The following is a 21,291-nucleotide window of genomic DNA, read 5'->3' as shown; positions in this document are numbered from 1 at the left end:
CAAGTACCTGCATGGCCTCACTGCCAGGCTCTGGTGCATTCCTCAGTGTGCCCTCTGCATGGCACAGAGTGCTGCCCGTCTGGGAGAGCCCGCTGGTCCAGGGCTTTCGGGCCCCAGAGGGTGGGTAGCGTGAGGAGTGTCCTTGTCCTGCCAGCCCAGTTTCCCCATTCTCCTAACACAGCTCCTTGGCAGCAGGGCTGACAAGACTCCACCCCCACCAGCTGCAGCGTTATTTCTGACTCATCCAGGAGTTACAAGTGTGTAACCCAAGCCCCTCGGCTCTTACTTCCTCTCCTTCAGCTCCTCCTGGAGGGAGGCAGCTCTGGGCTTCTCTTCTGGGGCATTGCTGCAGGTCAGGTTCCTGCAATACCTGGACACAGCTGCTGGCCTTCACAACTGCCTGCAGGAACCACTTCCAACAGGTGGGGTGGGTGTGTGAGCGTGGTGGCAGTCAGGCCCACCGGGTGCCTATGTCCCACAACCCCAAGCCAGCCTCTTGCCATCTAGGGACTCCATGGAGCCCAGCCCAGAAGCTGGCCTATTGAACTCAGCAGGCGCTTTCGCAGAGGGAGCTGTCTCTGTGTTTGGGGGCTGGGCACTGATCTCATGGTTTCTCAAGCCAAAGGCCCCAACCAGCCACCTTCATTGACGCCACTTTGCTCCTTGTGCAGATTGCTTGCTTTGAAAGCCTGGGACCCTTTGGCTTCTCGTACCACATCCCCTGCAACCTGTTGCACGGATCCTGCTGCAGGTGGTGTGGGAGCTGGAAGGTAGCGCTGTCAGCTCTCTCCCTGGCCATGGAAGTAGTGGCCTACTGGCCAGTGCCCCTGCAATATCTACCCTGGAATAAACTGCTCATGGACTGCCTGGAGCCAGTGGGGAGGGAGAAGCTGTGCAACTCCCCACCTCCCCTGTGCATCGGAACCAGACCCCAAGGTGACAGTATCAGCATGCCTCACCCTGACCCTGACCTTCAATGCCTACCCAACTCGACAGGAGTCCCAAGAGCTGGGCCAGGGGGATGAACCGCGAAGGAGCACCCGGAAAGAGTCCGGAGGAGATGTACATTCAGCAGAAGGTTCGAGTGCTGCTCATGCTGAGGAAGATGGGATCAAACGTGAGTGCCTGTGTTGGTGAGCACCAGCTCCCCATGGAGGGTGCTGCTACCCTGAATCGGGGAGACTGAGCCCCTTGCTGGGTTGCTGCGGTCTGGGGAGGAGACGGTTGGGCCTACAATCCAGCTCTGTGGCTAGTACAGGCCTCCCAGACACAGAACCCAGCATGTTCGGTTCCAGGCATGCAGCTGGGGCATCCTTCTACTCCCGTGCTGTTTGAGCTGGGTGGACGAGGGCCTCGAGGCCCTGACCTTCTGTTTCTCTTCCCTGATGATCCCAGCTCAGCTTCTGTCCCAGGGGTATGCAAAGGGCAGCTGGGTAGGATGGGCACTCAGGGGACAGCAGACATGCAAGTGCAGGGGCATCTTTTGGAAAGAAGGAGGGATTCAGAATTGCCCATTGGCCATTGACTCTCCCTGCAGGCCTGTGTCTTCCCATTGGCTCTGTCAGACTAGGTACTGCAGTCAGATTCAGTCCAAATACCACAGCATGTGGGCCTCGGGGACCAAGGTTTTCAGGGTGGGAGGGGGTTGTGCTGCTTCCGACTGGAGAGGTCAGATCTCAGTATGGGAGGCCCAGGGAGCCAAGGAGGCGCCTCCACTGCGATCATGCGACCTGGGAGGGGCCTTTCAGGGAGCAGGTGCCTGCTGCCCTCACGGCTGTGCTCTCACCCTGCAGCTGACAGCCAGCGAGGAGGAGTTCCTGCGCACCTACGCGGGGGTGGTCAGCAGCCAGCTCAGCCAGCTGCCACAGCACTCTATCGACCAGGGTGAGTCAGGGGTCAGGGGGCCAGCCAGGTCCTTCCCAGGGCATCGGGCAGTGGTTCTTTGGGAAGCCGGATGGGTGACCCATGGACTTGGGACAAATCCTCCTGACTGGTCCCATCATCTTCCCCTGGTGGGAGCTGAGCACCCAATAGGGCAAATTGTGAGCTCCCTTTCTAGGCCCGGAGGAGGCAGGGAATGGAAGAGCCCGGGAGCCCTTGTGATTACAGAGGGTCTGCTCGTCTTTCCTTCACCCTGGACCCAACCCCTGCCAGCACAACATTGTCCCTGCTGACCTGTGCATAGGCCATGCTGTGACTGGTGTGATCCTGGCTATAACCAGAAGGGATGACCAAAAGCCCTGGATGCCTCCATGTGCCCAAAGGAATTCTGTCTTTTTGGGGTGACCTCAGGCAGTTCTCAGAATCATGAATATCATTTGAGTGTTTATTGTGTTGCTCCCATTTGTATTACTTCCAGTTAACAAGCAGGGAAACTAGGCTTGGAAGCAATGTCATTGCCCTTGGTCACGTAGCCAGTTACTGGGGGTGCCCAGGATGCAAACTCGCAGCTGATTCCAGAGCAGTTCTTTACTGTCTGTCCTCTCTCGTGTGACCAGCGAGGCTGCTGGGTAGCTCTGTATCCCATGGCCACTTATTGGGTTGCTCCCTCTCTGGAAGGCTTATCCTGACACTGTAGTCCAGTATTCTTTTTCTGGCAGTACTGGAGATTGAACCCAGGGCCTCACACATGCTTGGCAAGTGCTGTACCACTGAGCCCCATCCCCAGCCCTGTACCCCAGTATTCTGACCAGCATCTCCACGTAGTCCTTTCCTGGTATTCTGTTCCTGCTTCGTGGGATTACTGGCCGTGAAGTATTCTAGCCTGTGGCATGTCCAGACGGGAGCAGGCTCCCAGGAGCAGAGCGCTGACGCTGTGAATACAGTTGATCTGGCACACAGAGCTGCTGCCCTGGTTCTCCTGGATGTCTTGGGCTCTGCCTTGGCACAGGAGCTGGTTCTGAAGCATTGACGCAAGGCATGACCCAAACTGTGCACCCAGCTCAGCACTCCAGTGGCTCGGCAGCTCCCTGGACTCTGCTCACCATGCACAGCCTCCTGGGTGTGCCTGTCCTGGCGTGCTGTGCTCTAACTACTGCCACAGCCCAGTCTGTGTGCCAGGTGCTCTACCCTCCTGGGGTCTCTTGGGAAAGACCTCCCTCCTCCAGGGCTGGTTTAGATTTCCAGGGGGGCCTCTGCCAACCTCTGAGCCAGATCTACCTGAAAACCTCAGGCTTTGTAGTCCTTGTGGGCTCACCTTCCTCCCAACTTAGTCTGGGGTCACTGAGTTAACCAGAACCTGAGCTGACATGCTAAGGGTGTCTTTAGTGGAAAACTTTTTTTTTTTTTTTCTTTTGCGGTGTCGAGGATGGAACCCAGGACCCACGCCCCAGCCCTAGAGGAATGCTCTTAAGAGAAAATCAAGGTTAGTCGTAGGATTGTATGTCAGTATAGATGACAGCACCACAGAGGCCCCACCACTTCAGCTCCCTGGGCTGTTATTTCCGTGTGTGGTGCTGGAGATCAAGTGAGGGCCTTGTGCTGCTACCACGGCCCTACTGCGGAGTCGCCAGGCTGACCTGGAACTTGCCATCATCGTCACTCAGCCTCCCTAGTAACTGGTATTACAAGCGTGCACCACAATATCTGGCTTAGTTTTGTAAAACTAATTTTTTGCCATTGGTCATACATTCTTTGTATATATATACATACATATTGTCAATGGACTTTATTTTATTTACTTATATGTGGTGCTAGGGATTAAACCCAGGGGCGTTTTATCACTGAGCCTCATCACCAGCCCTTTTTATTTTGAGACAGGAGACAGGGTCTCACTAAGTTGCTTAGGGTCTCTAAGTCGCCCAGGCTGGCCTTAACCTTGCAATTCTCATGTCTCAACCTTCCTAGTTGCTGAATTACAAAAAATGCACCGCCGCAGAAGTCTCAGTTTTTTTATTTATTATTTTGAGACTGTTTCACTAAGTTGCTGAAGGTCTTGCTGGCCTCACACTTGAAATCCTGCTTCAGCCTCCTTAGTTGCTGGTGCCACTACACCTAGCTCAGTCTTTTTCTTTAATCTTTGAGATAGGGTCTAGGTAGTTGCTGAGACTGACCTAGAACTTACAATCCTCCTACCTCAGCCTCTTGGGTGTCTGAATTTCTAGGCATGTGCTACCATGACCAGAAATTTTATTTTATTTTTTCTGGTACTGGGGATCAAACCCAGGACCTTATGCATGCTAGGCACGCACTTTACCACTATACCATAGCCCTCAGCCTTAAAGATACATTAAATTTTTTTTTTTTTTTTTTTTTTTTTTTTAGGTATTGGGGATTGAACCCAGGGTGCTTAACCACTGAGCTATATCATCAGTCCTTTTTATTTTTTATTTTGAGACAGGGTCTTGCTAAGTTTTTGAAGGTCTTGCTGAATTGCTGAGTCTGGCCTCAAAGTTGTAATCCTCCTGCCTCAACCTCTTGAGTTGCTGGGATCACAGCATGTGCCGCCATGCCCAGCAATTTTTTCTGGTCTGGGGCAAACTTACTATCTCATGCCTACTAGACAAATGCTTTACCACTAAGCCATACCCCCAGGCCTTAAAAATATGTTTTTAAAAAATATTTTTAAGAGGACTGTGTGTCATGTAACTGAACCAAGAGTTGAGAACAAGAGGGGCTCTGCTGAGTTGTATGAGAAGGTTTGATTGCCCTCACCCCACTGTTGACTTGGCCCCAAAATCGCTGAGCAGCCAGGATTGATCATAGGCATTGGGTGACCAATTATGCAGGCACTGGAATCTGGGCCCTGGTGGGTTTGTGACATCCAAATACACTTCCCTTTCTGGAGCAGGGGACTCCAGGAGCCAAACCTAGAGCCAAGGAAAAATCAGAACCACTGGGAAGAGGATGGATGACATGGTTCTCTGCTGCTGGGGTGTCCTGAAGCTTGCCCCCATGCCTGGAAAGGTCCCCTCTGACCTGACTGTGGGGGCATGAACCACATGCTGCTGCAGGAGGCCCCGAGAATTACATGGCTGGGCTAGAGGGAGGGGTAGCCGTGCCAGAGAGGTTTCACAGCCTGTTATTTTGTGTGTGTGTACCTGAAGATACCACAAATACACAACAACTAAATCTCAGTCTAGTCTCTCACACTGTGCGGGTCTAAGTCAGCAGTCTGCATTTGTGCCTATGCTATGGGACCAAATCAATCTATTAAAATTTTAACCTGCCACTTTCTTCACTGGCAGAACCGGCCTCAGCTGATAGTAGGGTATCCTCCTTTCAGAGGCTCAGGCCCTACCCTGGTGGCCAAAGCCTTAACTGGTATCCCTAGGACACTGGGTATGACTAGGGATCAAGTGGGCAGAGCCCCAAAGGCTTGGAGCATTGGGATGAAAGGCCTGGCTTGAGTGCCTGCTGCCCACTAGGTGGAGCTGTCTCTCAGCATATGGCCAGCTGCTCCACCCTGGGCCTGAGACTGCAGCCTCCCTGCGCCTCTCCTAGGTTTCCTCTCGATACCCATAGGACAGCACTCAGTATTGTCCCTTCGGGTCCAGACACAACCTTTAGGCCATGCACACTTGCCTTCCAGGGTTAGAGGGATCTGATACCCGAGCACCCTCCACCCTGCACGTCCAGCTACGTTTGCTGGGGATGGATGGCTGTGGAGACCCTGGGATATAGGCCTATACCTAAGGCCTGACCAGATGGTTCTAGCAGAGGGCCTAGTGGCCTCCCAGAACTGAATGGTGGACCTCAGGTCATAAGCCCCCCTGACCTCTGCTGGGCTGAGAGCACTGATGACAGCCTCCCCTCCCTTTCCTCCATGGCCCCTTTCTTCCTCTCTCTGCCCCTTCTCCTCATCTCCCTCTGTGCTGTCCTCCAGGTTCTGCCCTTTGTCCTCTCTTTTCTCCACCTCACACATCCACCCTGGGTGATCACATATGTCCCTATGACTTCAACAGAGAGCTCATGTCAGTACCTTCCAGACATATTCTCTCCACCCAGACTCCTTTCCTGACCTAGAGCTTCTTGTGTGGCTGTTGCCCAGACGTCTTGGTGCAGTCTCCCCATGCTCAGCAGATCCAGCTCGCAACCTCTCCCGCCTAGAATCTTCCACCTGTTTTCCCACCAGATGCCCAGGGACCAGGGCTCAGCCTGGACTCTTCCTCAGCAACACTGTTGGTACCAAGTCCTTTGGACTCTCCTGCCTTACTGCTCCTAAGTCTCCTTTGTCCTCTCCCTCTTGTTTGGACCCTTGTCCTGGTCTTCATTCTCATCTCAGTTGTTACAAAGAGCTCCTCACTGGCATCTTGGCTTGTCTTTTCCCCTGCCACCCTCTGTGTGGCCAGAGTGACATTTAGAGGCTCAGAGGGACATCAGCAGGTTTCTCTTCCACTTAAAATCTTTTAGTGACTCCCTAGTACCTTAAGACACTCTGGTCCTTTTAGCATAATGAACAAGACCCCAGTCTACCCTGAACCCACACCCTCACTCATCCCATAAATGGCCACAGTGAATGGCTTTGACCCCTGACTCAGGCCTGTGTGCTCACCCCTTTCTGCATCTGTTTTTCCCTGGCATCCGGAAGCCCAGCCCGAAACACCTACCTCTCACAGCCTGGACCAAGCCTGTCATACACACACACCTTGGCTGTGCTACTCCCATGCTGTCTCCTGGTCCCTCTATTGGTTAGATACTGAACTCCTTGAACTTGGGCCTGGGCCTGGGTGGGCCACATTAGAACCTTGGTTCCTTTTTCTTTCTTTCTTTCTTATTTATTTATTTATTTATTTATTTATTTTTATTTTTTTGGTGCTAGGGATCAAACACAGGGGCACTTAATTACTGAACCACATCTCATCCCTTTTTATTCTTTATTTTGAGACAGGGTCTTGCTAAGTTGCTTGGGGTCTCACTAAATTGCTGAGACTGGCTTTGTACTTGCAGTCTTCCTGCGTCAGCCTTCTGAGCTGCAGTGATTACAGGTGTTTGCCACTGTACCTGGTAGACCCTTGGTTCTTGAACATAGACAGGATGGACCAGGTTCTGGTTCTAGGTCTACCAGAAAGAGCAAATTCTGTGACTGCCATCTGTCTCTGAAGTTGGATGAGCAGATCTGTCAGCAAAGAGGACTCAGGTTTGAATCAAAGGAAATCAATACCTCTCTCGAAAGGTTGCCTTGCTGAGAAGGGCCAGCTGCGGCAGTGGGGAAGGGCTGCAGCTTTGCAAAGCAGGCAGGAGGTGCTGAGCTTTTCTTTCTCATCTCGGTGCTCTCCCACGAGAATGCATATTGATTGATTCTCCTGGTTATCAAATGTGCTTGGTCATTGTAGAAAACTGGGGAGAGGCAGCAACAGCAGAAAAGTTCAAAGGATTGAATCCTACTGCTCAGTTGTAACCACTATCCCTCTTTTCTTCAATTTTGCTGGCAGCCTTTTAAAAATATGCATGTTGGGACTATACAGTTTCATTTCTTTTTTTTTGGTACTGGGATTGAATGCAGGGGTGCTTAACCACTGAGCCATATCTCCAACTCTTTTTAAAATTTTGGGACAGGTTCTCGCTAAGTTGCTTAGGGCCTCTCTAAGTTGCTAAAACTGGCGATCCTCCTGCCTTAGCCTCCTGCCACTGGGATTACAGGCATGCACCATCACACCCCACTAATTACTCATTTTAGCGTCCCATGTTGTACTTAAGATAATTTTACTGTTCTCCTAAACAATTTCCAAGAAAACATTTTGAGGGTTGCGTGATATACAGCCATATGCCTGTGCCAGAATTTATCGACCAGTCCCTTCCTGTTTGATCTTTGGTTCTCATTTCTGCAATTTATCACAACAATGGCAAACATTCATCGAACTCCTCTGATGTGCCAGGTTCCTTGAAAAAACACCTCAGAAGATGTATCCCAAAGAATTCTCACTGTAGCCTATGCTGTAGGTGCTGCCAGGGCCCCACCTGCAGGGTGAGAAAACCAGCTGAAAGGTTTCATAGCTCAAGGCCACAGAGGCGGCCAAGCATGGAGTCTGGCGTGGCAAGCATCCACCACTGCTGCAGGTAATCCCCCTCATGTATTTTAAGGTAGATCAGGAGTAGCATACATCCGTGTACTTTCTCAAGCAGGACAGGTGTGATGTAGGCTGTTGTGGGGTATTTCAGAAGGGGGCAGAACACACTGGGGAGAGCTTTCTACTGCCCTTTGTTCTGAGCCCTTCTCCTGCAGGCACTTTTGAATGTGTGGTTCTCTGAGAGCTGCAGGCGCTTCCTGCCTCTGCCCTGCACTGCGGGCAAGCACCTCCCAAGTGCCAGCGCCAGGGTTTGGGCCTGCATTGCAAAAGCTGTAACCAGCTGCCTGCAGAATTGTCCTCATGCAGTGCCTCACGTGAGCCCTTGTCTGATGCACTGTGAGGGACCTGTCCTAGACATGGGTGGCCTTGTTAAGGAAGCTCTCTGTCCTCTCTTTGCCAGGGGGCCTTCCAGGGAAATAACCTGATGTGTCTCTGCCCCTTTCCTTGCCCCTGGGACTGTGTGCTGGTACAGGGCTCCCTGGGCTGCTACAGCATCTCCGTGGTCTTACTTTCTCCAGGAGACTTCCAGGGAAGTCCTGCCAGCTTTTTCCCTGTGGAGTCTGGGGCTGCTGGTTCAAGTTAATGCTGCTACAGAGCCTAAAATAGGTCCTTCAGTCTCAGGATTACACTGGGAACCTTGTTAAAATAACTACGGTCACAGCAAACAAGCAGGAACCAGTGCTCCAAGGACGTGGCCCCCTCCATAGCACTCCCCCAGTGGCCCGACTCTGACCTACCCGTTGAACCCTTGCGGCACCCTGTGGGTGGGGGTGGTGCTATGATCTTCTGCATTTTCCAGCTTCCGTTCTTTCTGGTCCTTCATGAAGCCTTTCCCAACCCCCAGGATCATCAGGTGCCTCCCCTCTGGCTCCTGGAGCCTGAGCCCAGCTTTCCTTCTGTGGGGCTGTGGTCATGCTGTGTCAGGAGTCCTTTGGGGCCAGGGTCTGTGTTCATGGTCACATTCAGCTGTGGTCCGGCTTCTGACCCAGAGCAGGTGTTAGTTGGATTCAGAGGTTGGCCAGCCCTGCCTTGAGGAGGCTCTGGTGGCTCTGGTGACTCCTCCCTGGGGGCAGCCAGCTGGGCTTCTCCCTCACCCTGGGCCCTGCACCACACAGCCCTCTGCTGGAGTTTCGGAGTCTCCTCTCTGCCCATTCATGGCCTCAAGGCCTCCCAGAGGCCCCAGGTGATGGCAGACTTGGCACTGAAATCAGAGTCAGGCCCAGGGAGAATTCCAGCCTATGGGATGGGAAGCTCATCTCTTAACTTTGATCGAGACCCACCTGAGAATCACCTGTAACCTAACACTAAAACGGAGCCAGAAGTCACATGCACATTGAATCAAATAGAAATCAGCCAGGACTTGCTGTGTGACCTGTCACTGAAAAGCAGGAAAAAAGTCTCAAGAAAGGGCGGAGAATGTGGGAGGCTCAGGCCCAGCTGCTCCATCCACATTCTGGTTCTGGCTACAAAGGGCTGCTCTGACCTTTGTCACCCAGCCTGAGGGTTCTGTTGTTTAGAACTGAGAAGGACGCTTGACAGGCCAGCACCCCAGACTCTCACATCCCTATCACAGAGGAGGCAGCGAGGGGCTGCCCAGTCCTGCAGCTGGACAGTTCTGCTTGCATTAGTCCCTGGTGCTATGAGCTCTGCGTGGTCTCAGGACAGCCCTGCCCTCTCGCTGCTGGTCTAGCAGGTCATGCAGGCATGTGAACAAATGTGGAAGAGCTTCTGGTGCAGATAGAGTGTGACCGGTTCTGAGTGAGAGGAGGGTGCTGTCTGCACTGATCCTTGAGGATGCATGGAAATACCTGCCGACAACCCGAGGGAAGGGCATTGTGGGCCCGGGGAGTCCCTGGAGCCTGGCCCAGCCATGGGCAGTGTGAGACTGTTTCCACATCCCCCTGTGAGTCTGATGTGTGGTTGCTGGGGGGACTGTGAGTGGCAGGTGGCTCTGGATGGATTTATTCCAAAACCTGCAGGGGGTCACCACCCGCCTCCAGGGAAAGAATGGCCCGTGGATTCATGGTCCAGAGTGGACACAGGGAAAGTTCCCGGGCTAGCAGGTAGGGTACAGGGATATCCACATGATGTGGACACTTTCCAGAGATGGAACATTTAGGGCTGAGCAGCTGACGTGACAGGAAGCAGGCGAGTGGGGGTGAGTTCTGAGTGGAGGTGCCTGGGAGTGACCAGGAGGGGTGGGCCATGGCTTAGGTTTAGGAGAGAAGTCAGACAAGGTACCCCATGGAAACTAGGCTGAGCATGGGGAGGGTGCTACACCAGGGTGCCTGTGAGGAGGACAGGGGAACTCTGAGGGAAGGAGAGGGTCAGCAGGGTCACTTGCTAGTGGAGACGTTTTCCAGAGGTTCTTTGGCAGAGCCTGGGCAGAAGTAGTGAAGGCTGATGCCTCAGAGAAGACACCTGTCTAGTGAGGGTGCAACCTAGAGACCCGCAAAGCTCAGAAGTGAGCCCAGAAGCCTCAGAGACTTCACATACCCAAGGCTGATGGACAGAACTGCTGACTGAGAATGGCAGCCACTCAGGGTGGAGTGGAGGTCAAGGGCAGCCTGCAGTTTCAGGTTTTCAGTGAAGTCCACAGACCAGTGCATCAGAGTCACTGACTGTGTGTTGACAATGCAGACTCCCAGGCGCCCCTCCCTGTGAATCCGAGTGCCTGCCCGGGAGCCTGGGAATCTGCAGTTTAAATGAACCAGGTGTGATGGCTCAGTCCTGAAGTCCTCAGTCCTCCAGCTACTCAGGAGGCTGAGGCAGTAGGATTGCTTGAGCTTGGGAGTTGGCAGACTAACGATACCTCATCTCAAAACAAGACAGAAACAAAATAAAGCAAGCCCCCAAGGTCATTCTGATGCCTAGAATCTAAAATTTGAGGACACAGCAGGATTTTAGGTGATGACCTGGTTGTCCCTGACTCTTGGAGGATTGGGCCAACCCCTCCTCCCATGTTCTGTCCCTTTGGGCAGAGTTAATTTCTCTGGTCTAGGAGAGCTTATGTTTTAGGGAAACAAAATTCAAATGAGAAAAACGAGGAGCTCCCCTGGGAGTACAGAGGGTACGAGTGTGAGACTTGGTGGGACGGGAGGGTGGGAACAGGTGAGGGGTTTGGGGGCTGCATCTGGAGTTAGAACAGGTAGTGTGTAGAGCAGGACCCCCAATGTTTGTTATGCTCTAGGCTGGACGTTATTCTGGGGCCAGTCAGGTGAGTGGGGCGGATGCTGCTCAGCACATTTTGCAGGTGAGTGAACTGAGGCTGGATGTTCAGGGTCAGACCCAAGCCAGGTCCCAACTGCTGGGTGCTGGTGCCTCCCGAGCTGCCTCCTGAGCCTTGTTAGCCAGCCCAGGAGGCCCAAGGCTTCCACTGGAGCCTGCGGGGCATCTCTGCCCACGTGTGGCAGCACTGTCTGCTGCAGCCCCATCTCCTGTGGCTCCGTCTGCTTGTGGTTGTCATCCTGGAGCCCAGCAGGCGCCACTGAGCCTGGTGCTGCTCTGGCTGAGACCTTGGTGAATCAGTGGCCGCTGTTCCCATAGCAACTGAAGTACCATGCTGCTTTGGGTAAAAGCCATCCCTTGGGAACCTGAGACACCAGAGCCAAGATGGGTAGGACACTGGACCTGTAGTCCTGGGCTGCTGGAAACACCACTGCCACCCCGTGGGTGTTAGCTCACCTGGGGAGAGGCAGTCCAGGGTGGTGCCCCGCCTCATGCCCCTGCCCCGAAGCTCCTCTCTTTGGAGGACATGTTCTAGGCAGCTTTTCCCCAGAGCCAGCAGTCAAGCCACTACCGTGCTGGGGAGCAAGGCAGCAGATGCTAGTTGGCATCTGAGCAAGATAATGAGCTCATGGGGGGAGGTGCTGCAACCGAAACACGTGTCGGACGAAGGGCCTCGCGCCTGGTGCAGGAATCGCCCCTGCCACCAGGAGCCTGTGGAGGTCTACTCTCAACGGCGTGGCCTGTGTGCGCCGAGGACAGGCCCTGGACTTGGCAGGTGCGTTCCTGGATCATTTGGATGCTCGTAGCTGAGATTAGCTCTCTCGCTGACGGTGGCTTACAAAGGGGCTTTCTCCAGCAGCCGCAGGAATGTGGAGTCCCCGAGATGGCAGGGTTTATTTCTGAGCTTCGCAGGTCTCTAAGTTGTACCCTGACAGGCAGACAGATGCAAGGCCCTTGAGAAGTGCAGGAGTGTCTGACAGTAGAATTATCCTGACAGGCCTGGGCCACCAAGGGGTGCTGCAATTCCAGGGTTTTTTGGGAGGGAAGGCAGAGGCACCCTGTCCCCAGGGTGCTTGGGAACGTGCAGTTGGGCTTGAAGGAGTGCCTGGCTCTGAATCTGGTGATGTGGGCATCACTGGCTGTGATGCCACTCCTGTGAGTCCCCCTTTTCTCTAGTGACGTCTGTATAGGGCTGTGCCCTGCCTGGCCTTTGGGGTCTTAGGGCCTGCAGCCCCTGGCAGCTAAGCGAGGCCTTTTGCACCTCATCAGTGTTTGAGGGAGGGTTTGCCCTCAAGGCTGCTTTTTTCCTCCCCAGCCACCCTGAGTGCTCAATTCCAAGCAGGGCTTTGTGGGATCCCCAAGCCGGGGATCAAGACAGCAAGTCAGCTGGTCCTTCCTGTACCCACGTGTGTGACGAATGAAGGCAGCAAGCACATTAGGTCAGGGGACAGACCCTCCTTGGGAGGACAACATGGTGCAGGAGAGCTGCTGCAGACAGGCCTGGGGGGCACTGGGGGTGGGGCTGAACATGGGGCCACATTCCCACGTGGCCTGGGCCAGCCTGTCTCCCAGGGTGCCGATTCAGGGCTGATGTACACCGAGCTTGCTGGATGCTCCTGGGAAAGGACAGGCTGCCGTGCATTGCCTGGCTCCGGGGCCCCTTTCCTGCTTTTCCATCCCTCTCACTGACCCAGCCCTCACCCTCCCTGGCCCATAGGGACAGTTCTCAGTTCAGGAAGCGCATTGAGCTTCCTGGCATAGTCCTGAGAAGACCCTCGAAACACTTTAGCCAGGAACCCGAGATAGCTGAGTGGTGGTTCTCAGCCCGCGTGGGGCCCTTTCTCAGACGACCAACTCCTGCCATGGTGCGCTGCTCTGGCTGGATGTGAGTGCTGGCCCTGGGCTGCTGAGGTGAACTCACCCTCGCTCACACAGGCCAGTGACCCCATTGTCTGGTCCATGCCCCACGCGGGCGCTTCCCTTTTCTAAGCTTCTGCATATTTGTCATTTTTCTCTCCCCAGTCACTTGGCTGGTTCCATTACTGGAGCAGAGCTGGCATTGGGTGTGGGATAGGAGGGCCCTCTGGATGCCCTGCCCTGGTTCACAGAGCTGTGCTCTGCCAGTGCCTCAGGCACTCAGGTGATGAGCCACAGGGGTGGCCGTCTAGGTTCCATGTTGAATTTTCTTTTTCTTTCTTTTCTCTTTTGGTACTGGGGATTGAACCCAGGGGTGTTCTCCCACTGAGCCACCTCCCTGGCCCTTTTCATTTTTTATTTTGAGACAGGGTTTGACTAAGTTTTTTAGGACCTCCCTAAGTTGCTGAGGCTGACATTGAACGTGTGATCCTCCTGCCTCAGCCTCCCAAGTTTCTGGGATTATAGGTGTGGCCAGCATGCCCTACTACCATTGATTGTGTTTTGATCTTATGTCCTGCAACCTGTTTATTAGTTCTCTTTTTTTAAAGTAGATATCTTCAGATTTTCTGTACATACAGATGCTTTTACTTATTCTTTTCTGTTCTGGATGCCTTTTCTTTTTCTTGCCTAAGATGGATGGGGTGTGTAACCTATAGTCTCAGCAACTTGGGAGGCTGAGACAGGGTGATGGCAATTTTGAAGCCAGACTCAGCAACTTAGTGAGACTCTGTCTCATAAAAAAGAACTGGTAATGTATCTCAGTGATAAAGGGACCCTGGGTTCAATTCCCAGCACCAAAAAATAAAAAGTAAAAGATACAAATTCTGGGAAGACTATCCCAGAACTATACCCTAGAGATCTTTAGGAGAATAAAGACAAGAAGTAAAACTTTCAGAACCAGGCCTGGTGGCACATCCTATAATCCAAGTGACTTGGGAGGCTGTGGCAGAAGGATCGCATGTTCGAGGCCAGCCTTAGCAACCTAGCAAAACCCTGTCTCAAAATAAAAAGGGCTGGTAGTGTGGCCCAGGAGGAGAGAGCCCTAGGTCCAGTCCCCAGTAATAAAATAGGCTGTTGTCTCGGAGGCGCACTTGGTCAGCGGTGCTTCCAGGACAGTGGTCAGAGTGCCCGAGGGGACTGCCACTTGCTGACCTTCTGAGGAGGAGAGACCCAGGAGACTAACCTCTGAGATCCCTCCTGGCTCAGAAACTCCAAGGGCTGAGTCTCAATGACTAGTTTGTCTGTAATTGGCCTAAATTTCATAGAGGAGAGGAGAGAGGAGAATCAGCATTCTCTACCAGAGGCCCTCAAGTTCATAACAAGCACCTGGCCAGCCAGTCATGGGGAGAGGTTGGAGAAGAGCCTGCCCCTCCTCAGCTCCAAAAGAAAGGCAGGTCCTTGTGCTGAGGCCCGGAAAACAGCAAGTGCACTGGGAGAGGCATGGCTGGGCAGCATCTCCTTGTCCCTCCTCCACCCAGCCCCAGCAGCACATGGGAGGCTCTACGATGAGCCTTGGATTCCCAGCCAGGGAGGGGCACCAGCTGGCAGTGTGGGAGGCGGGACTCTCGAACCCTTCTGCTTCAGGTGTCTTTTTAAATAGTTCAGCGTCCCCGTGTGACCTTGAGAAGGCTGCTTCCTTCCCACTCTTGGGGCACAGGGCAGATTCACCCCCTACCCACAGGCTGCAGAGCCCAGACCCTGGCCCCTGGGCCTGGGATCCTCCAAGGAGCCGGTGGCCATTCCCTTTGCTGACACTATTCCCTCCTGGGGCAGCCAGTGCTATTTTTGTGCCCACAGCACACTGTAGAGACCCAGGGTCCCAGTGAGAAAGCCCACGGGGCAGGCAAGGCAGGATGCGAGTGGGCTGCCGCCATTCGTTGCCACCAGGGCATCTTGACACCTCCCTGTCACTGTCTTGCTGCAACCCCTCCTGCTCAGCAACAAGGGGCAGCACTGAGAAGCAAGCCTTGGTTAGGTAACCAGCTCTGGGCCCTGCAGGTATGACGTAATCTCGGAGTCTGCCGTTGCTAGGACGATTCTGCCCGCAGTGACGCAGCGTGGTCCCAGGACTGGGTGAGAACAGAATGTTCCCCAGAAGAGGGGAAGGATTTGTAGGGCTTCTCAAGCAAAGGAGCCCTATCAGAAGAGGCCCTTGAGGACTTGAGCTTCTTTCCAGAAGCTTATTTTCATTTTCAGGAATGGGGTTGTGCTAGCTGAGGACACACCCCAGGAAGGCAGGTGGGCGGGTGACAGGTTATTTCCCTTAGCGCCACCTTGGCGCCTAGAGCAAATGAAGGCATGTCTTTGTGATGTCACACTCTTGCATCCGGCCTTCCTGTAGCATTGCCCCAATGCTGGCTGCCTCCTCCCTCCTGTGGCAGGGGTGTCAGGAAGGGACCCCCCCATGGAGTGGACCATCATGGCCAATGCAGTGCCAACTCTGGTCCCTATGCCAGAGGCTTTGCTGTGTACAGCCCACACCAGCTCACCCTTGGGTGGCCTTTCCTGTCCCTGACTTTCCAATCCGCCCCCTCCAGGGAGAATTCCTTCAGTAGCACAGTCGAAAAGTATGTCTTCAGGAAGGCCCTGGGCAACCCGACTGCCATTGTTCAAGGCACAGCAGAACCACCCTTTATAAAAGGGGTTGGAGAGAGCAGGGGGCCCTGGGTCAGGGAGGCAGGGTGGGACCTACCAGGTACCTCACTTGCTGTGGCAGAACCCCTTCTTCCTTCCTAGGCAGCTTTTATTTTTTTGACAGGCTAGGGGAGCAGGTAGGCATTTCAAGCTCTTTCCCTCCTCCCTGCCTCTGGCTGCCTGTCAGCGCCTGCCTTATGGAAAACAAGACAAAAGAAGTGATTTCATGAGTGCCTGGACCAGAATCTCAAATTCAGGATTAAGAAAAATAACCAGGATCGTGGGCATTATCTGTCTTGTCAACCAGGCAGACAGCAGGCTGAAAACCAGGCTGGCCAAGCTCCTTTGAACAGGTGTTGGGTTTGGGCAAAGGATGAGCTCTGGCAAAGAAGGGTAGCTATTCAGATCACAATGGGCAAGACCCGAAAAGCGATCAAGACCTGAGTCTTGAGAATAAAGAGGTTTACTCCCAAGGGCCCCCCAATTTTGGTGACCATGGAGCAAGGGATGAGAGACTGGATCCTTGTCGTGGCTCACCTTAGCCGTGAAGCCTTGAGTGAGCCTCCGAGCTGGCTCCTGCATCCCTTCAGTGGGTTGCTGGCTCTCCCTGCCAGCTGGGCTCAGGACAGAGCAGAGGGAAGCACGCTGTACTGGGCAGGCACCACGGTACTGAGCAGGGGGACGGGGTGGGGGTTCCTGCAGTCATTCTGCCTTGTCCTGTTGCAGCCAACACCAGAAGCCTATCAGCAGTTCTTGTCCCCTGGTCTGTAGGTGCCGAGGATGTGGTGATGGCGTTTTCCAGGTCGGAGACAGAGGACCGGAGGCAGTAGCTGCAAACCCCTTGGAACACCCTGGAAGCTGTCAAGGACCGAGATCTGTGTGGCTCCTCGGTGGCTGAGTGGCAGCAGACCACCTTCCCTCCCTCCCCCTGCTCCTACCCCTCATCCCCCCAACAGCCATTGCCACAGCCACTCAGCAGGGCTGGCATCAAGGGAGACACCAGTGATGCATTTACGATCGGCTTAAAGGGATGGACTCGTGATTGGCTTCAGGAAGAAACCTTTTTATTTTTAAACCTTGACCAATGGAAACCTTTTATTTTTATTTCTGACTTATTTTTTTAAAAAATTGCGCCTCGGTATCTGGCTTCCCAGGAAGCTCTCCGAGCTCTGGTGCTTTATTTAGGTCATTTTTTAGGAATGTGAAGAGGCCCAATTGGCTGCTTAAACTGGAAAAGGATTATGATTGGCTGGCAGTGGGAATTGGTCTTTTCTTTGATTGGCTGCAGGTGTTCTGCTGGTATCAACAGCTTCTCTATTCTGAATGCAGAAAACAGGGTTTGGGACGTTGGTTATATTTGACTTGAAAAAAAAAAAGAAAGAAAGAAACCAAGTGCGCTTTGCAATATTTATTACACAAACAGCTTGCTGCTGCCCTCACATTTTGGGTTTGTGTTTGAATTTGATTGGCATTTGATTGGCTTGCCCATGACTCCCGTTGCCATAGAAGGCTGGGGTCCACCTGGAGATTACCTTTACTTTAACGAGCACACCTGCCTCCACCAGCACAGGGTTCTCAAGGACCCCGAGCAGGATCCACAGCTGGAAAACGGCCCCAAGGAACTTGGTGTTCTGTGCCAGCAACCTGGAACCTGGGATGACTGTGAGGCAGGATTCGTGAGCTTTGCTGGTATGAGGTGGGGACAAACCAGTCAGCCTCAGAGGTAGAGCACTTGCCTGGGATGGGTGAGGCCCTGGGTTCCCTGGTAGTCTCCCAGTACTATCAGGGAAGAAAAAAGCAGAAATTCTGTCCAGCCTTCCAACCAGCCATGCTACTAAGCAGAGGAGCATTGGGCTGGGCAACTCAGCCTTCTGCCATCCCTCCATACCCCGCTTCTTGAGGCTTTATATTGGGCCTCCTCCCGGAAAGGAGAAGAAAGGAGCTGTTCTCAACTGGGAGACTCCACAAGACGCTGGAGGTCATCTGGCTGGGGTTTTTGCCTGGGAACCCAATACCCAGATGACAGCCCCAGGTTGGTTCCCAAGGCCTCAGAGAACACTCTCATCACTCTCATGACATCTTTCCCCTCCCAAGGGCTTGGGACTCCTGTGTGTCATGGAGTGTGTAGGAAGCCAACCCCAACACGTCCTGTGACTGTCCCTGGGTAGCTGTGTCTGCAGTGGTTCACACCATCAGACTTGTTCTGGGAGGACTTGAGTGTTGCTGTTAAGACCCCTGTCCTCCCGCCCAGGCCACTGAACCCCACTGGATGAGGACAGAGGAGAATACAGCTGTAGCTGCAGCAACCCTAGCAGGGGCCTGAGAGTGTCTGCCATCAGGAGGAGCAGCAAGCAAGAGCACGGGCACACACGCACACTCATGCATGTTCTCATGTTCCCAGCTCCTCACTGGCCTGGAGCTCTGGCTGTCCCCCACCCTGTCCTGGGTTTTAGCATGTGGAATCAGGTGTTGCCAGCTGCTCCTCTCTCAGCTCCCAACCAGGGCCAGAGCTTTCTTCCCCAGACTGTCCTTATCACAGTTGCAGGCTCATTCATTTCATCTCCAGTCCTTTTTTATTTTTATTTTGAGACAGGGTCTTGCTAAATTGATAAGTTGCTTAGGGCCTCAGTAAGTTGCTGAAGCTGGCCTCAAACTTGGAATCCTCCTGTCTCAGCCTCCCAAGTGGCTGGGATTACAGGTGTGCATCACTGCACCTGACTCAGTCCTCATAACAGTGACAACCCTGACCTGGCTCATCTTCTGAAGAAGAAAAGACCAAGTGTTGCTGTAAAAAATAACAGCAAAGATATTGGCGGAGGAGCTGTGTTTCTCCCTCTGAGTCCTTGCTCTGCTGGGTCTCACTGGGGCCCTCCAGGGAGATACAGGGAGGGACGACAGCAGCACGGAGTTGGATGAGACTGGCCTGGATGGGAGCTCAGGGTGTGCAGGGATTTCCAGGTCAGCCGCCCAGCTCGAGCCTCAAGAAGGGTGAGCCCCTTTTGACCTTGGAGCTTCTGGGTATCATCCTGGTAAGACCCAAGTCAGGGATCTTTGGAGGCACCTCGCCATTTCATGCTTTGAACCGACTCGGAGCACTCCATCAAGGTGTGGGGACCCTGCAGATCTAGACACCCAGAGTCCTGGCACGATGGCACTGGCCTTGGAAGGCTGTGACAGAAGTCCAAAGAATAGCCATCCCTTCCGTCACCCTGCAGAACAGGAAATGTATTGATGCTCAGCTGTGTGTTCAAGTTTGGAAGCTTAAATCATTTCTGCTATAGGAGTTTTTGCTTGGAAAGCATTTTCTAGATATTTGCATTTCCACCCTTCATAATCCCATTTTAGATTTTTTCCCCCCCGTTTACATGAACTCACTTCTATTTCCTTTTCAAAAAACTTCTGGGTCCTAGATGCTGCCGGGTTTTCAGAATACGGACATGGGTAGCACAAATCACATCATTAAATCTTGGGGTTGGGCTGGGGTTGTGGCTCAGTGGCGGAGCACTTGCTTAGCACATGCGAGGCACTGGGTTCGATTCTCAGCACCTCATATAAATAAATGAATAAAATAAAGGTCCATCAACAACTAAAAATATATATAAAAATAATTTTTAAATCTTGGTGTTGAGTTGGGCCTCAGGAGGCTGAGGCTGAGGCAGGAGGAGGAGGATCACTGGAGCTCAGGAGTTCAAGGCCAACTTGGTGCTTGTGTTAGACAGTGTGGCAGCCCCCAGCCCACAGTGGGCATGACTCCCCTCTGAGAAGGGCTTGTCCAGCCTGGGCCCGAATCCCCCCTCGGACTGGACACTTGCTACCTCACAGGCGAGCCAGTTTCACCTCCAGGTTACTTACGTTCATCCTCATATTGAGCTGGTCTGCCTTTCTCTGTAGCAGCCTTGCTCAGAAAGGAGTTTATAATCCTTGTAAGAAAGACAAAGAAAAGTAGCTATTATGTTGACTCAAAATTGCACAGAGGTGTATACTCAGGGGCCCCGCTAGGTAATTTCCATGTGGACTCCACCCCTCCCCAGTGTCCTGGGCCACACTGCCAGCCTGGCAGTTAATCTGCTCAGAGGAGGGACTAGCGCCCCCACCCTGCCTGCCCAGCCCCCTGCAGAGTCTGGCCTGGAGCTGTCTAATCCAGGGGGTCTTTAATGGGAAGTAGGCCCTGGAAGAGGAGTTGGGGACACTTTGACAGGTGATGGATAAGCATGTGGACAGCACTGGGTCTTTCAGCCCACACAGCAGGCACCCTCTGTGCTGCCTTCCTGGGCACAGGTGCAGGTGGCTGGTAAGGACCCTAAGGGACTGGACTGCCGCTGCTGAGCAAGACAGGGCTGGGTGGCAGGGTGGTCAGGCCGAGCCTCGGGGAGGTCTGGGCCTGGGCAGAAGGGCAGAGCCACCTGTCTTTTGTTGATGTTCCCCAGCCTGGGAGGGAGGGTGGCTGAGAATGAATGGAGCCTTCTCTCTGTCCCTGCAGGTGAATGGCAGCTGGCTGCTCCTGGCTGCCTTTGAAGGGGAGCCTTTGTCTCAGGGAAACCGATCCCTTTGTGGCACCTGGTTCTGTTGGTGGGGACAGGAGCCAACTTCCTGCTGGGCAGCTCTGAGCCCCAGGGGGCCTCAGCACCACACCTCTGCCTCTCCTGCGGAGGCGGGTTCCCTCCCTCCTACCTGTCCATGAGCTAGGCCCTGGGCCACATCTAGAAAGTGACCACACCACCCTGCACTGTCCATTGGAAGAACTTGATCTTCTGGGAGACAGCGAATGTTTGGTTGGGGGAGGTGGCGGTTAGGCCTCCTCCTCAGGGGACAAGGGCAGTGAAATAAATGCCTATTGAATGTCAGCCATTGTCCTGCCTTCACTCCCGCCTCCCTCCGGGATGCTTCCAGAAGGCTGCAGCGTCAGTCCTGCTGTGCAGGGAGGTCCAAGAGCCAACACAAAGTCAAGCCCCACCCTGCCTGCACCTCTTCCTGGGTCCTGGGGAAGGAGGAGTGTGGCACACCTGTAGGAGCCCCACCCCACTCTGCACAGCCCCAGGAGCTGACTTCAGACCAGAGCCTCTTAACCCTTCCCACCTCCTGCCGGGTGTGGTGATGCACTCTATAGCGGCAGTGACTTGGAGGCTGAAGCAGGAGGATCAAAAGTTCAGGGCCAGTCTCACCAAGTTTGCAAGACCCTGCCTTCAAAATAAAAAGTTAAAAAGGGCTGGGGATATAGCTCAATGGTAAAGCACCCTGGAATTTGATCCCCAAAGTTCATGTGTTACAAACTTAATCCTCAAATTCCTGTCCTTCGTAATTAGAGAGGGGCCTTTGGAAGGTCATTAGCCTTAGATGAAGTCTTGTGGGTGAGCACCTATGATAGCATCAGTGGCTTTATAAAAAGAAGAAAACAGAAACGAGCTAACACACTTGGTCCGTCTTACCATGTGATGCCTTCCACCATGTTAAAATGCAGCAAGAAGGCCCTCGCCAGATGCCAGCACCACACTCTTGAACTTCA

General features: G+C 53.5%; 2 protein-coding genes across 2 annotated transcripts in view; both read left to right on the top strand.

Annotated features, from left to right (window-relative positions):
- The window catches only part of LZIC (leucine zipper and CTNNBIP1 domain containing), a 57,683-nt gene extending 56,644 nt beyond the window's left edge, over nucleotides 1-1,039 (top strand). The window contains exon 7 of the mRNA XM_079143388.1: nucleotides 997-1,039. The gene's annotated coding sequence lies outside the window, so the exon portion shown is untranslated. The remainder of the gene's footprint in view (nucleotides 1-996) is intronic.
- Nucleotides 1,003-16,892, top strand: CTNNBIP1 (catenin beta interacting protein 1). Its single transcript, XM_079143451.1, has 3 exons — nucleotides 1,003-1,117; nucleotides 1,794-1,884; nucleotides 16,560-16,892. The coding sequence occupies exons 1-3, from the start codon at nucleotides 1,022-1,024 to the stop codon at nucleotides 16,616-16,618; spliced, it is 246 nt and encodes an 81-aa protein (XP_078999577.1). The 5' UTR covers nucleotides 1,003-1,021; the 3' UTR covers nucleotides 16,619-16,892.
- The last annotated feature ends 4,399 nt before the right edge of the window (nucleotides 16,893-21,291 follow it).

Source organism: Sciurus vulgaris (genome assembly GCF_902686455.1).
Source record: "Sciurus vulgaris genome assembly, chromosome: 1".
NCBI classification, from domain to species: Eukaryota; Metazoa; Chordata; class Mammalia; order Rodentia; family Sciuridae; genus Sciurus; species Sciurus vulgaris.
This window is presented reverse-complemented; position numbering and strand designations above follow the sequence as displayed.